General features: G+C 43.1%; 2 protein-coding genes across 3 annotated transcripts in view; one reads left to right on the top strand and one right to left on the bottom strand.

The window, feature by feature from the left end:
• The window catches only part of crata (carnitine O-acetyltransferase a), a 63,753-nt gene extending 55,852 nt beyond the window's left edge, over positions 1–7,901 (bottom strand). The window contains exon 1 of the mRNA XM_073052342.1: positions 7,833–7,901. Coding sequence (XP_072908443.1) covers positions 7,833–7,853 — 21 coding nt within the window. The 5' untranslated portion in view covers positions 7,854–7,901. The remainder of the gene's footprint in view (positions 1–7,832) is intronic.
• Positions 1–14,815, top strand: part of ptpa (protein phosphatase 2 phosphatase activator) — a 66,911-nt gene that overhangs the window by 4,148 nt on the left and 47,948 nt on the right. Inside the window, exon 1 of one of the 2 annotated variants that reach the window (XM_073052349.1) lies at positions 7,901–7,921. The exons of the other annotated variant lie outside the window; for it this stretch is intronic. The gene's annotated coding sequence lies outside the window, so the exon portion shown is untranslated. Of the gene's footprint in view, positions 1–7,900; positions 7,922–14,815 lie in introns of those variants that run through there. 2 annotated transcript variants of the gene reach the window in all.

Raw genomic sequence — 14,815 nt, 5'->3', positions numbered from 1 at the left:
TAGACTGTAAAACATAGGAGCAGAATTAGGCCATCTGGCCCATTGAATCTGCTCCACCATTCAATCATGGCTGATCCTTTTTTTTCTATCTCCTCTTCAACCCCAGTTCCCAGCCTTCTCTTCGTAACCCTTGATGCCGTCTCCAATCAAGAACCTAGCAATCTCTGCCTTAAATACACCCAACGACCTGGCCTCCACAGTTGCATGTGGCAACAAATTCCATAAATTCATCACCCTTTGGCTTAGGGGCTTCAGCTATGGATTTTTCTCTCGGGAGTCACTCCCGAAGCCTTCCCCATGAGTGGGTATAGCCGCAAGACAGCGGAGGTTTGAGATCAGAGTTTTCCTTCTAGATGAGCTGCTAACCACGGCTGACAAGTTCCATCTGCTTGAAACCAGTGGTTTTAAGGTACCAGTAACTCACCTTTGCCCCTTCTCCTATCAGTAGAAGTGGTTCCGCTCGGTTTAGGAGGGATCCAATGCGTGGCTCGGTTAATTCCGGGGATGGGTGGGTTGATGTATGATGAGAGGTTGAGTAGTTTGGGACTCTACTCATTGGAGTTCCAAAGAATGAGAGGCGATCTTATTGAAACATATAAGATTGTGAAGGGGCTTGATCGGGTGGATACAGGGAGAATGTTCCCAATGATGGGTGAAACTAGGACTAGGGGGCATAATCTTAAAATAAGGGGATGCCGTTCCAGGACTGAGATGCAGAGAAATTTCTTCACTCAGGGTAGTGGGGCTGTGGAATTTACTGCCCCAGAGAGCTGTGGAAGCTACTACACTCAATAAATTCAAAACGGAGATAAGACATTTTCCTGGATAAAAATGGCATTAGGGGATACAGTGAGCGAGCAGGTAAGTGGACATGAGGCTAGGTTTAGATCAGCCATGTGATCTCCTGGACCAGTTTTCGATAGCCTGGATGGGTCAGAGAGGAATTTTCCAGATTTTTTCTCCTCAATTGGCAACTCGGTTTTTTTTCCCCCGGGTGATCACATGGGTTTGGGCGGGATGAATAATAAAATAAAATGGGTGGCATGGTGCCCTGTTGGTTGGCACTGTTGCCTTGTGGGATTCGGTGAAAACTAGAGTTAAGATTGGATCAGCCATGATCTTGTTGAATGGCAGAGCAGGCTTGAGGGGCCGATTGGCCTACTCCTGCTGCTATCTCTTATGTTCTTATGTGTGTAGGCCGGAAGCTGAACTTGGTTGTCAGAGGCTATTGGAGCTGCATGCCTTTGGGAGCATTTATTAAGTGGTGGGCACTTATCTCTGCACCACCCCCACCTATGACAACCTTAAGGTCCCAGAATGGGAGTTCTTCTCCAGAAACAGTGCAGTTCTTAAGAGGGTGGCTCATTACTACCTTTTCATGAATACTCACTTGGGGAGAACAATGAATGTTGTACTTGCTGGTGATTCATCTTGAAAAGAATGAACCACTCTTCACATTGCACCACTCAAAGCCTTTCCATTTGGTACAAGGTCTTGTCAGATGTACGATAGAGCTTGACCACTGGTCATGGAATCCAACAAGTTTGGCTCACTTAGGCAGTTCAATTATTAGCACTTCCTTCATGATCTTAGACATCACCTCCCCCATCATTAGTGCTCTAGGTCTGCAGTGTATATTTGACAAGGCTTCTTTGACAGCATTCTGAAACCCATGACCTTCAACTTGGCATTTCCAAAATCCCCTTCCTCCACCAGCTAGATGGACGAGAGAATAGATATATTTGCATGCCTCACTTGTGAGTTCCCGCCAAGTTATGCCCCACCTTGAAGGGCAAGTTTATTTCTTTTGTTCCATTGTCTAAATCACGGTAGTTCGCCACCACTTTCTCAAGGGTCGTTAGAGATTGATGCTGGATGAAGCCTTGCCATGATGTCAATTGTATATATTTTTTTAAAAGTAAAAAGAGAGAAAAAAAAAAAAAAAAATCGCTTTATTGAAAACACCTAGGCAAAAATCAACAGCATTAAAGTTACTATTTTTAAAAAAAGCTTATTTACACCTTCAACTCCTCAAAAACATTGGCATAATAAGGTAGAAATCTTTGAGCAATATGAAATGGTTAATTTCTATTGGTATTGATGTGTGGAAGCTATTGCAGTGAGGCCTGGTGCTCTCAATTCCTGACACCATGGACCAGGAGAGGGAGAAAGCTTCTTTTTGAGCCTCAGGTGATAATAGCATGCTGCAGTTGTGTTGTCTGCGACCAGATATGTTGGCGTGCTTGGGATCTTGCTGGCCTGAAAGCTGGTATTACTATAAAAGAATAAGATAATTGTTTTTAAAATAATCTCTTAATGTAGCAGAGGCCAGAAAAGCAAGCATCACACGAGGACAAACACGAGGAAATCTGTAGATGCTGGAAATTCAAGCAACACACACAAAATGCTGGTGGAATGCAGCAGGCCAGGCAGCATCTATAGGGAGAAGCGCTGTTGGCATTTCAGGCCGAGACCCTTTGCCAGGACTAACTGAAAGGAGAGATAGTAAGAGATTTGAATCAAATCTTTCCTTTCAGTTAGTCCTGATGAAGGGTCTCAGCCCGAAACGTCAACAGCGCTTCTCCCTATAGATGGTGCCTGACCTGCTTCATTCCACCAGCATTTTGTGTGTGTTGATCACACGAAGAGAAGGCTAGCATAATGCAGAGTGTAAACTGTGAAACCTAACAGTACAAAATGCAAGAAATCATGGACGTGATAGGCTTCCCATAGTTCATACTTTTATTTAAATTGACATGCTGCTTCTCTCTGCCTCGTGAATGATTCTTATTTCTGTACGGGTCATTTTTTGCACAAAATTGTATTTCTTAGCTTTACGCCTCAGCTTGCCTTTCATCAGCAAGGACTTGTTTCTCTCTATCCTGCAGTATTAGTTTAACCTGAACTGGAGCTCCAATCAATATTCCATATAGTTTTATAACACCAAGTCTTATTCACTTTGTTTCACTGCCATTTCATGGCTCTCAGTCTGACAAAGCCTCAATTTTAAAATACTGTTCCTTTGTTTTCAAATCCCTCCATGGTTTTGTCCACTCTGTGTCTGCAATCTCCCTCAGTACAAAACTGTCTAAGGAATCTTCGTTATTTGTCTTGAGGCTCGAGTATTTCTTAATTGAATTATAGAATTATTGCTATATAGGAGACCATTCAGCCCATTACTATTAGCTATCATAGATTTAATCTTATTCCTTTTCCCCATAGCTGGCCATGTCATTCCATAGGCAACCATTGTCATCCCATGTCATCCCATAGGCAACCATTGTCATCCCATGTCATCCCATAGGCAACCATTGTCATCCCATGTCATCCCATAGGCAGCCATTGCTTAAAATGGTTCAGTCCAGAGCTCTGGAGTTCCACCTATAACTTCATTCTCTTTCATTTTTATTTATTTTTTTTTTTTAAAAGAAAAATGTTCCTTACAATGTTTGGTCACTTGTCCTAATACAGTATTTACTTTCTCGCCCATGTCAAATTTCATTTGACAATTCGATAAGAACATAAATAAAGTAACAGTAGGCCATATGACCCTCTAGACTGCTCCACCATTCTGTAATGTTGCAGCTAACCCAGTTTTGCCCTCAACTCTAAATTTCTGCCTTTCTCCATAATCAATGGCTGACTTACCATTGGCAAATCTATCCCAGCCGCGAATGTGAGAGAGGGCACCGAAACAACCAGCAGCTCCTGATGGGCTGCCATTTTAATTCCGTTTCTCATTCCCACAGAAAATGGCCAGAAATAAATATTAGAACAAATGACCAAACATATCTGTCCATGGCCACCTCTCCAGCCTCATTTGAAGCTAGACGTAGATTAGAGAAGCAACATGTCATATTCTGTCTTAGTAGAAACATAGAAAATAGGTGCATAGAAAATACCTGCCTTCTCTCCATACCCCCGATCCCTTTAGCCACAAGGGCCATATCTAACTTCCTCTTAAATATAGCCAATGAACCGGCCTCAACTGTTTCCTGTGGCAGAGAATTCCACAGATTCACCTCTCTGTGTGAAGAAGTTTTTCCTCATCTCGGTCCTAAAAGGCTTCCCCTTTATCCTTAAACTGTGACCCCACGTTCTGGACTTCCCCAACATCAGAAACAATCTTCCTGCATCTAGCCTGTCCAATCCCTTTAGAATTTTATACGTTTCAATAAGATCCCCCCTCAATCTTCTAAATTCCAGTGAGTATAAGCCTAGTCGATCCAGTCTTTCTTCATATGAAAGTCCTGCCATCCCAGGAATCAATCTGGTGAACCTTCTCTGTACTCCCTCTATGGCAAGAATGTCTTTCCTCAGATTAGGGGACCAAAACTGCACACAATATTCTAGGTGCGGTCTCACCAAGGCCTTGTACAACTGCAGTAGAACCTCCCTGCTCCTGTACTCAAATCCTTTTGCTATGAATGCCAACATACCATTTGCCTTTTTCACTGCCTGCTGTACCTGCATGCCCACCTTCAATGACTGGTGTACAATGACACCCAGGTCTCGTTGCATCTCCCCTTTTCCTAATCGGCCACTGTTCAGATAATAATCTGTTTTCCTGTTCTTGCAACCAAAGTGGATAACCTCACGTTTATCCACATTAAATTGCATCTGCCATGAATTTGCCCACTCACCTAACCTATCCAAGTCACCCTGCATCCTCTTAGCATCCTCCTCACAGCTAACACCGCCGCCCAGCTTCGTGTCATCCGCAAACTTGGAGATGCTGCATTTAATTCCCTCGTCTAAATCATTAATATATATTGTAAACAACTGAGGTCCCAGCACTGAGCCTTGCGGTACCCACTAGTCACTGCCTACCATTCTGAAAGGGTCCCGTTTACTCCCACTCTTTGCTTCCTGTCTGCCAACCAATTCTCTATCAACATCAATACCATACCCCCAATACCGTGTGCTTTAAGTTTGCACACTAATCTCCTGTGTGGGACCTTGTCAAAAGCCTTTTGAAAATCTAAATATACCACATCCACTGGCTCTCCCCTATCTACTCTACTAGTTACATCTTCAAAAAATTCTATAAGATTCGTCAGACATGATTTTCCTTTCAGAAATCCATGCTGACTTTGTCCGATGATTTCACCTCTTTCCAAATGTGCTGTTATCACATCTTTGATAACCGACTCTAGCATTTTCCCCACCACCGATGTCAGACTAACCGGTCTATAATTCCCCGGTTTCTCTCTCCCTCCTTTTTGAAAAAGTGGGGTTACATTAGCCACCCTCCAATCCTCAGGAACTAATCCAGAATCTAAGGAGTTTTGAAAAATTATCACTAATGCATCCACTATTTCTTGGGCTACTTCCTTAAGCACTCTGGGATGCAGACCATCTCGCCCTGGGGCTTTATCTGCCTTTAATCCCTTAGATTTACCTAACACCACTTCCCTACTAACATGCATTTCCCTCAGTTCCTCCATCTCACTGGACCCTCGGTCCCTTACTATTTCCGGAAGATTATTTATGTCCTCCTTAGTGAAGACAGAACCAAAGTAGTTATTCAATTGGTCTGCCATGTCTTTGTTCCCTATGATCAATTCACCTGTTTCTGATTGTAAAGGACCTACATTTGTCTTGACCAATCTTTTTCTTTTCACATATCTATAAAAGCTTTTACAGTCAGTTTTTATGTTCCCTGCCAGCTTTCTCTCATAATCCTTTTTCCCTTTCCCAACTAAGCCCTTTTTCCTCCTCTGCTGGTCTCTGAATTTCTCCCAGTCCTCAGGTGTGCCGCTTTTTTTTGCTAATTTATATGTTTCTTCTTTGGACTTGATACTATCCCTAATTTCCCTTGTCAGCCACGGGTGCACTACCTTCCCTGGTTTACTCTTTTGCCAAACTGGGATGAACAATTGTTGTAGTTCATCCATGCGATTTTTAAATGCTTGCCATTGCATATCCACCGTCAACCCTTTAAGTATCATTTGCCAGTCTGTCTTAGCTAATTCACGTCTCATACCTTCAAAGTTACCCTTCTTTAAGTTCAGAACCTTTGTTTCTGAATTAACTATGTCACTCTCCATCTTAGTGAAGAATTCCACCATATTATGGTCACTCTTTCCCAAGGGGCCTCGCACGACAAGATTGCTAACTAACCCTTCCTCATTGCTCAATACCCAATCTAGAATGGCCTGCTCTCTAGTTGGTTCCTCGACATGTTGGTTCAGAAAACCATCCCGCATACATTCCAAGAAATCCTCTTCCTCAGCACCCTTACCAATTTGGTTCACCCAATCTATATGTAGATTGAAGTCACCCATTATAACTACTGTTCCTTTATTGCACGCATTTCTAATTTCCTGTTTAATGCCATCCCCAACCTCACTACTACTGTTAGGTGGCCTGTACACAACTCCCACCAGCGTTTTCTGCCCATATCGATTCCACATCCTCCAGGCTAATGTCCTTCCTTTCTATTGTGTTAATCTCCTCTCTAACCAGCAATGCCACCCCACCTCCTTTTCTTTCCTGTCTATCCCTCCTGAATATTGAATATCCCTGGATGTTGAGCTCCCATCCGTGGTCACCCTGGAGCCATGTCTCTGTGATCGCAACTATATCATATTCATTAATAACTATCTGCACATTCAATTCATCCACCTTGTTACGAATGCTCCTCGCATTGACACACAAAGCCTTCAGGCTTGTTTTTACAACACTCTTAGCCCTTATACAATTATGTTGAAAAGTGGCTCTTTTTGCTTTTTGCCCTGGATTTGCCTGCCTGCCACTTTTACTTTTCACCTTACTACTTTTTGCTTCTACCCTCATTTTACACCCCTCTGTCTCTCTGCACTTGTTCCCACCCCCCTGCCACATTAGTTTAAATCCTCCTGAACAGCAGTAGCAAACGCTCCCCCTAGGACATTGGTTCCAGTCCAGCCCGGGTGCAGACCGTCCTGTTTATACCTGTCCCACCTCCCCCAGAACTGGTTCCAATACCCCAGAAATTTGAATCCCTCCCCCTTGCACCATTTTTCAAGTCACGTATTCATCTGAAATATCCTCCTATTTCTACTCTGACTAGCACATGGCACTGGTAGTAATCCAGAGATTATTACCTTTGTGGTCCTACCTTTTAGTTTATCTCCTAACTCCCTAAATTCACCTTGTAGGACCTCATCCCGTTTTTTACTTGTATCGTTGGTATCTATGTGCACCACGACCACTGGCTGTTCATGCTCCCATTCCAGAATGTCCTGCAGCCGCTCAGAGACATCCTTGACCCTTGCACCAGGGAGGCAACATAGCATCCTGTAGTCTCGTTTGCGGCCGCAGAAACGCCTATCTATTCCCCTTACAATCGAATCCCCTATCACTATAGCTCTCCCACTCCTTTTCCTTCCCTCCTGTGCCACAGAGCCACACTTGGTGCCATGAAGTTGGCTGCTGCTGCCTTCCCGACGAGACATCTCCCCCAACAGTATCCAAAACAGTATATCTGTTTAGGAGGGAGATGACCTCAGGGGACTCCTGCACTACCTGCCTACTGCTACGCTGTCTAGTGGCCATCCCTTCCCTTTCTGCCTGTGTAGCCTTTACCTGTGGTGTGGCCAACTCACTGAACGTGCTATTCACGACTTTCTCAGCATCGCGGATGCTCCAGTATGAATCCAATCGCAGCTCCAGACGCTCAATGCACACTTCCTGCACACATAGTCGTCAGGAACACTGGGAATAGCCCTGATTTCCCACATGCTGCAGGATGAACAAACCACAGGGCTGATCTCAGCTGCCATGACCTACCCAATACTTGCCTCAACTTTTGAAACTTTCTCCTTTGAAAGGAACTTACCCGGCCTTACCTCACTTGGAGTGAAGCTCATCCTCAGCCTCTTCTCGTCGAAGCCTCAAAGGCTTCACTGGCCGCTTTCTACAGGCCGCTCCACTTGAGGTAACCCTTTATTTGTTTGAGCTTTTCAAACTGCTTGGTCACCTGACCTCGATTGCCCAATCAGCTGCTTTCTGCTGAGCTATTCAAATCTTGATTGTCTAATCAACGGCTTTCTGCTGAGCTATTCAAATCTTGATTGACTTGATTGCACAGTCCAACTGCCAAAACTGCCAGAATCTCTCGAGTCAAAGCCTCAAATCTCCATTCCTTCACTGGCCGCTTTCCACAGGCCAACCTGGCAGCATCAACATTGATTTCTCTAACTTGCACTATTCACTAGTATTGGTTTCCTTACCTCCTCCCCCACCTCATTTTCCTTATCCCTCTGGCCCTGTGCCCCTTCTCTTTCTCCTCTCCTGCCCTCACAAGACCTGCTGATCACCTTCATCTTTCTCTGGTTCCCCACCTCCTTTGCTTTATTCCATAGTCTACTGTCTTCTCCCTTTAGATTCCTTCTTCCTCAACCATTTGCTTCTTCCACCTATCATTCTCCTCCCCCCAGCTACTCTCATCATTCTATTCCATTCCCCATCATGTATCACCCGCCAGCTCGTGCTCCTCCTCTTCCCCCACTGGCTTCTGCTCTTTCTTTCCAGACCTTACAAAGGGTCTCGGCCTGAAACCTGGATGTTCATTTTCGTCCATTGATGCGGCTGCACCCAGCCGAGTTTCCCTGGTGGTTTATGTGTGTTACACTAGCCTCGTACAGTATGTGTTCAGTGACTCAGCTGTCACTGCTGGCTGGGGCAGAGCATGACGAAAACTGAACACTTTCCAAGGGACGAAATTCCTCAGTATTTTCAGTATTTCCTTTTAAGTGGGATACTCCCTCACCTTTTTTGAGATTTACTTTTTTTTTGCCAGTTTGCTGACTTGCTGTGGCTCATGTACAAGAGCATCCAGATGAAAGTTATCTGTATTCTCACCAACCAAAGAATCTGCTTTGCTTTTTCTGCCAAGGAAGGTCCCCCCCCCCCCCCCCCCCCTTCTGGCTTCTTTCCTCTTCTTTTCCAGTCCTGACAAAAGGTCTTGGCTAGAAATTTCGGCTGTTTATTCATTTCCTGACCTGCTGAGTTCCTCCAGCATTTTGCGTATGTTACCATGGAAAGATGGTGTTGTCATTAATATACAGAGTCTGTTGTGTGTTTCATTAAAGACCAATGGATTTTTGACAAGTGTGTAGACGTTTGTTAGCTTGTGGTTTTCTTTAAGGACAGTGTATTTCCTGTGAATATCCAACATGGGTTACCAAAGGATACATACAAACTATGTTGGCCATTGCTCCAGAGGTGTTACTCATGGTTTTGTAGATGATATTTGTCAGTCCTTTCATGGAACGGTGCGAATCATATCCTTCTTTTCAGAAACTGTCTTGACAAATGTTGCCTGTTGAGTGTCTCTTTTTATTTCAGATTTTCAACCTTGCAGATTTTTGATTTTCAGGATGCCTGAACTGTTGGGTGGATGTGGTTGTTGTATCTTGTGTATGAGGTTGGTGAGAAATCTGTATAAAATCAGAGATTTTATAAACTTGTATATAAACACAAGAGATTCTGCAGATGCTGAAAATCCAGAGCAACACACACAAAATGCTGGAGGAGCTTGCAGGCCAGGCAGCATCTTTGGAAAGGAATAAACAGTCGACACTTTGGGCTGAGTCTTTTCACTGGGACTGGAAAGGAAGGCAGGGGAAGCCCGAGTAAGAAAAGTCAGAATTATTCAGGCTTCGTCCCTGTTCCTTTCTCATCCTAATGAAGCATCGACTGTTTATGGTATATACTCCATAAGTATAATGCAATATATGCTGGTATATATATATTTGTCTTTTACCATCCAGTATTTGTGTGATAATGAATTGATTTATAGTTTTTAATTTTTATTGACTAGTCTATAACTGGCCCTGACATGGTGGGAAAGCTCCAGGGCTGGAAATTTTTGGGAACCAAGATGCAAAGGTATCTACTTGCCCTAAGCATACTGTACATATTTCACATTCTGTTTAAAATTTTCATCCACTGATTCCCACAATGTTGTATGTTGAAATGTATTTCAGAGTTATGAAAGGGCTTTGAAAGGGTAAATGAAGGGTGTGTTTTCACTGCAGAAGCGACCAAGAAGAAAGCATCTATTTAGTAAGAAAAATTATCAGGGACATTATCATAATTTTGTACATATTATGATTTTAGTACACTGCTCAAACAATCAGTGGAAATAGATTCAGTGGTAACTATACTGAAAGAGATTTGGAAGGGAAAATCTTACGGGACTGTGGAAGAGAAGGGAGGAGGAAATAACTGGTTTGCTGGGTTGTAATTTTTTCCTTCTGTGTCTTTGAAAGAAATATTTACGCAGTGAGCAGTGGAGCACTAAGGAGTGTGGTAGAACAAAGGAATCTGGGAATTATAGATCCACACTTCCTTGAAAGTGCCATCACAGGTAGATGGGGACCTTCATAAATTAAAATATTTTGAGTACAGGACTTGGGATGTTTTGTTGAAGCTGCATAAGACATTGGTGAGGCCTATTTTGGAGTATCGTGTGCAGTTCTGGTCACCTGTCTACAGGAAATACAGGTTACGTACACCTTGTCTGGAAACCTCCGAAATCCAATTTTTTTCCCTCTCCTCCTTCTGCGTGCTGACATCATCACAAATGGAAAATTCCTCAATGCCTGGGAGGATTCCCTGGCAATGTGCAAGTCTCTCCACATCACATACAGTTCTGTAAAGTGACCTCACGTATGTAATGAACAAGAGTTAATAGAAAATAGAAAAACACTGTCGGAGTGAACATGTGCCGCTTACTGATCACGAAACAAAAACAAATGTATCACAACAAACTAAAAATGAAAGGTATTTGTGAATATTTAGCAGGCTTGTTGCAGAAATATAAAAGACACTGCATTAAATTTTTAAAGGTTTCAAAAATTTTAAAGATAAAGCATCCGCTGATCACAAAACTTTGATGAGTTTGTGAAGATCTAACACCGGAACAATTCTACAAATGCTAACTGTTTTTATACCTTACATAAAACCTGAAGAAAGTAAAATACAGATAGTGTACATGGCATCATAGGTGGAGACTGAAAGTCTGCCATTGTTTGTTGTTCAACAGCTGATTCAGGTTTTCTCCTGTTGCTGTTTTGTTGCTTTTGTTACTCTGCACACATTATGATAATGGTTCGTAACAGTTCTTACTGTTAAGTACTTGCAAGTGATGAACAAGTGCAAGACAAAGACTGCTTACGTAAATATGGTAGCACATAGGTTCAGAGTCAGAAATGATGACAATCCCAAGCAATCTCATTATATATTCCAAAATCCGAAACACTTCCAGCCCCAGGCATTTCAGTTAAGGGGTACTCAGCCTGTATATAAATACGTTTGAAAGACTACAGAGGAAACTTACAAGGATATTGCTGGGACTTGAGGACCTGGGTTATAGGGGAAGATTGAATAGGTTAGGATAGAGGAGAATGAGGGGAGATTTGGTTCAAAATTATGAGGGTTACAGATAGGGTCAGAATCAGGTTTATTATCACCAGCATGTGAGGTGAAATTTGTTAACTTAGCAGCAGCAGTTCAATACAATATGTAATATGGAAGTAAAAAAACACAAAATAAAATAAGTAAGTAAATCAATTACAGTATATGTGTATTGAATAGATTAAAAAACATGCAAAAAACAGAAGTACTATATATTTTAAAAAGTGAGGTAGTGTCTGAGGGTTCAATATCCATTTAGGAATTGGATGGCAGAGGGGAAGAAGCTGTTCCTGAATCACTGAGTGTGTGCCTTCAGGCTTCCGTATCTCCTACCTGATGGTAACAAAGTTGAACAAAGGAGACTATGGAGCCATGAGGGAGGAGCTGGCCAAAGTTAAATGGACGGATATCCTAGCAGAAAAGACAGTGGAACAGCAATGGCAGGTATTCTTGGGAATAATGCACAAGGTGCAAAATCAGTTCATCCCCCAGAGAAGGAAGGATTCAAAGGGGGGAAAGGGGTCACAGTGGTTGACAAAGGAAGTCAGAGATTGCATAGCATTAAAAAAAGTATGACAGAGCTAAGGTGAGTGGGAAGACAGATGATTGGGAAATTTTTAAGGAACAACAGAACTTAACTAAAAAGGCAATACGGGGAGAAAAAATGAGGTACGAACGCAAGCTAGCCTGGAATATAAAGGAGGATAGCAAAAGCTTTTTTAGGTATGTGAAGAGAAAGAAGATAGTTAAGAACAATGTTGGGCCCTTGAAGAATGAATTGGGTGAAATTGTTATGGGAAACAGAGAAATGGCAGAAGAATTTAATAAGTACTTTAGATCTGTCTTCACTAGGGAAGACGCAAGCAATCTCCCAGATGTATGGATGGGCCAAGGACATAGGGTAACAGAGGAAATGAAACAGATTGACATTAGGAAGGAAACGGTGATGAGTAGACTGATGGGACTGAAGGCTAACAAATCCCCAGGTCCAGATGGTCTGCATCCTAGGGTACTAAAGGAGGTGGCTCTGGAAATTGCGGATGCATTGGTAATCATTTTCCAATGTTTCTTAGATTCAGGATCAGTTCCTGAGGATTGGAGAATGGCTAATGTTATCCCACTTTTTAAGAAAGGAGGGAGGGAGAAAACAGAGAACTATCATCCTGTCAGCCTGACATCAGTAGTGGGGAAGATGCTAGAGTCCATTATTAAAGATGAAATTGTGGCATATCTAGATAGCAGTGATAGGATTGGGCTGAGCCAGCATGGATTTACCAAGGGCAAATCATGCTTGACTAATCTATTGGGAGTTTTTCGAGGATGTAACCAGGAAGTTAGACAAGGGAGATCCAGTGGATGTAGTGTACCTCGATTTTCAGAAGGCATTTGATAAGGTCCCACATAGGAGATTGGTGGGTAAAATCAGAGCTCATGGCATTGGGGGGAGGATATTGACATGGATAGAAAACTGGTTGGCAGATAGAAAGCAAAGGGTAGCGGTGAATGGGTGTTTCTCGGAATGACAGGTGGTGACTAGTGGGGTGCCACAGGACTCGGTATTGGGACCACAGCTGTTTACGATTTATATCAACAATTTAGAAGAAGGTATTGAGAATAACATTAGCAAGTTTGCTGATGATACTAAGCTGGGTGGCAGTGTGACATGTGATGAGGATGTTAGGAGAATTCAGGGTGACTTGGATAGGCTGGGTGAGTGGGCAGATACTTGGCAGATGACGTTTAATGTGAATAAGTGTGAGGTTATCCACTTTGGGAGTAAGAACAGGAAGGCAGATTATTATCTGAACGGTGTAGAGTTAGGTAAGGGAGAAATACAAAGAGATCTCGGAGTCCTTGTTCATCAGTCACTGAAGGTGAATGAGCAAGTGCAGCAGGCAGTGAAGAAGGCTAATGGAATGTTGGCCTTAATTACAAAGGGAATTGAGTACAACAGCAAGGAAATCCTTTTGCATTTGTACAGGGCCCTGGTGAGATCACACCTGGAGTATTGTGTACAGTTTTGGTCTCCAGGGTTAAGGAAGGACATCCTGGCTGTAGAGGAAGTGCAGCGTAGATTCACGAGGTTAATTCCTGGGATGTCTGGATTGTCTTACGCAGAGAGGTTAGAGAGACTGGGCTTGTACACGCTGGAATTAAGGAGATTGAGAGGGGATCTGATTGCAACATATAAGATTATTAAGGGATTGGACAAGATAGAGGCAGGAAATATGTTCCAGATGCTGGGAGAGTCCAGTACCAGAGGGCATGGTTTAAGAATAAGGGGTAGGTCATTTAAGACAGAGTTAAGGAAAAACTTCTTCTCCCAGAGAGTTGTGGGGGTGTGGAATGCACTGCCTCAGAAGGCAGTGGAGGCCAATTCTCTGGATGCTTTCAAGAAGGAGCTAGATAGGTATCTTATGGATAGGGGAATCGAGGGATATGGGGACAAGGCAGGAACCGGGTATTGATAGTAGATGATCAGCCATGATCTCAGAATGGCGGTGCAGGCTCAAAGGGCCGAATGGTCTACTTCTGCACCTATTGTCTATTGTAACAGTGAGAAAAGGGCATGCCCTGGGTACTGGAGGTCCTTAATAATGGACGCTGCCTTTCTGAGTCACCACTCCCTAAAGATGTCCTGGGTACTTTGTAGGCTAGTACCCAAGATGGAGGTGAATAAATTTACAACCCTCTGCAGCTTCTTGACGTCCTGTGCAGTAGCCCCCCTCCATACCAGAGAGTGATGCAGCCTGTCAGAATGCTCTCCATGGTACATCTATAGAAGTTTTTGAGTATATTTGATGACATACCAAATCTCTTCAAACTCCTAATGAAGTATAGCTGCTGTCTTGCCTTCTTTATAACTGCATCAATATGTTGGGACCAGGTTAGGTCCACAGAGATCTTGACACCCAGGAACTTGAAACTGCCCACTCTCTCCACTTCTGGTTCATCCAAACAGCACTTTTTCCACCAAGGTTGTGCGAGACAAGAACTAGTGGTCATCGGTTAAGGGTGAAAGGTGAAATATTTAAAGGAGACCTGAAGTGAAACTTCTCTGAGTGGTGTGGGTGTGGATCAAGCTGCCAGCGGAGGTAGCAAATGCGGGTTCAACTTCAACATTTAAGAGAAATTTAGCTAAGGACTGGATGGGAGGGATATGAAGGTCTGTGATCCAGGTGCAGGTCAATGGGACTAAGCAGAATAACAGTTTGGCATGGACTAGATGGGCTGAAGGCCTTATTTCTATATTGTTGTTTTCTATGACTATCTGATGAAAGAAATCGGCTTGTATATCTATAAACTCAAATTGATTACCTCAAATTTGAGCTCGGTTTACCACAGATCCTTTCCATACAGGATGCAGACATTCCCTGCAGAATTGGTGCAATGGATCCCGGGCTGTAAC

Source organism: Hemitrygon akajei, chromosome 7 (assembly GCF_048418815.1).
Source record: "Hemitrygon akajei chromosome 7, sHemAka1.3, whole genome shotgun sequence".
NCBI lineage: Eukaryota > Metazoa > Chordata > Chondrichthyes > Myliobatiformes > Dasyatidae > Hemitrygon > Hemitrygon akajei.
Note: the sequence above shows the minus strand (reverse complement) of the source record. Positions and strands in the feature narration are given on the sequence as shown.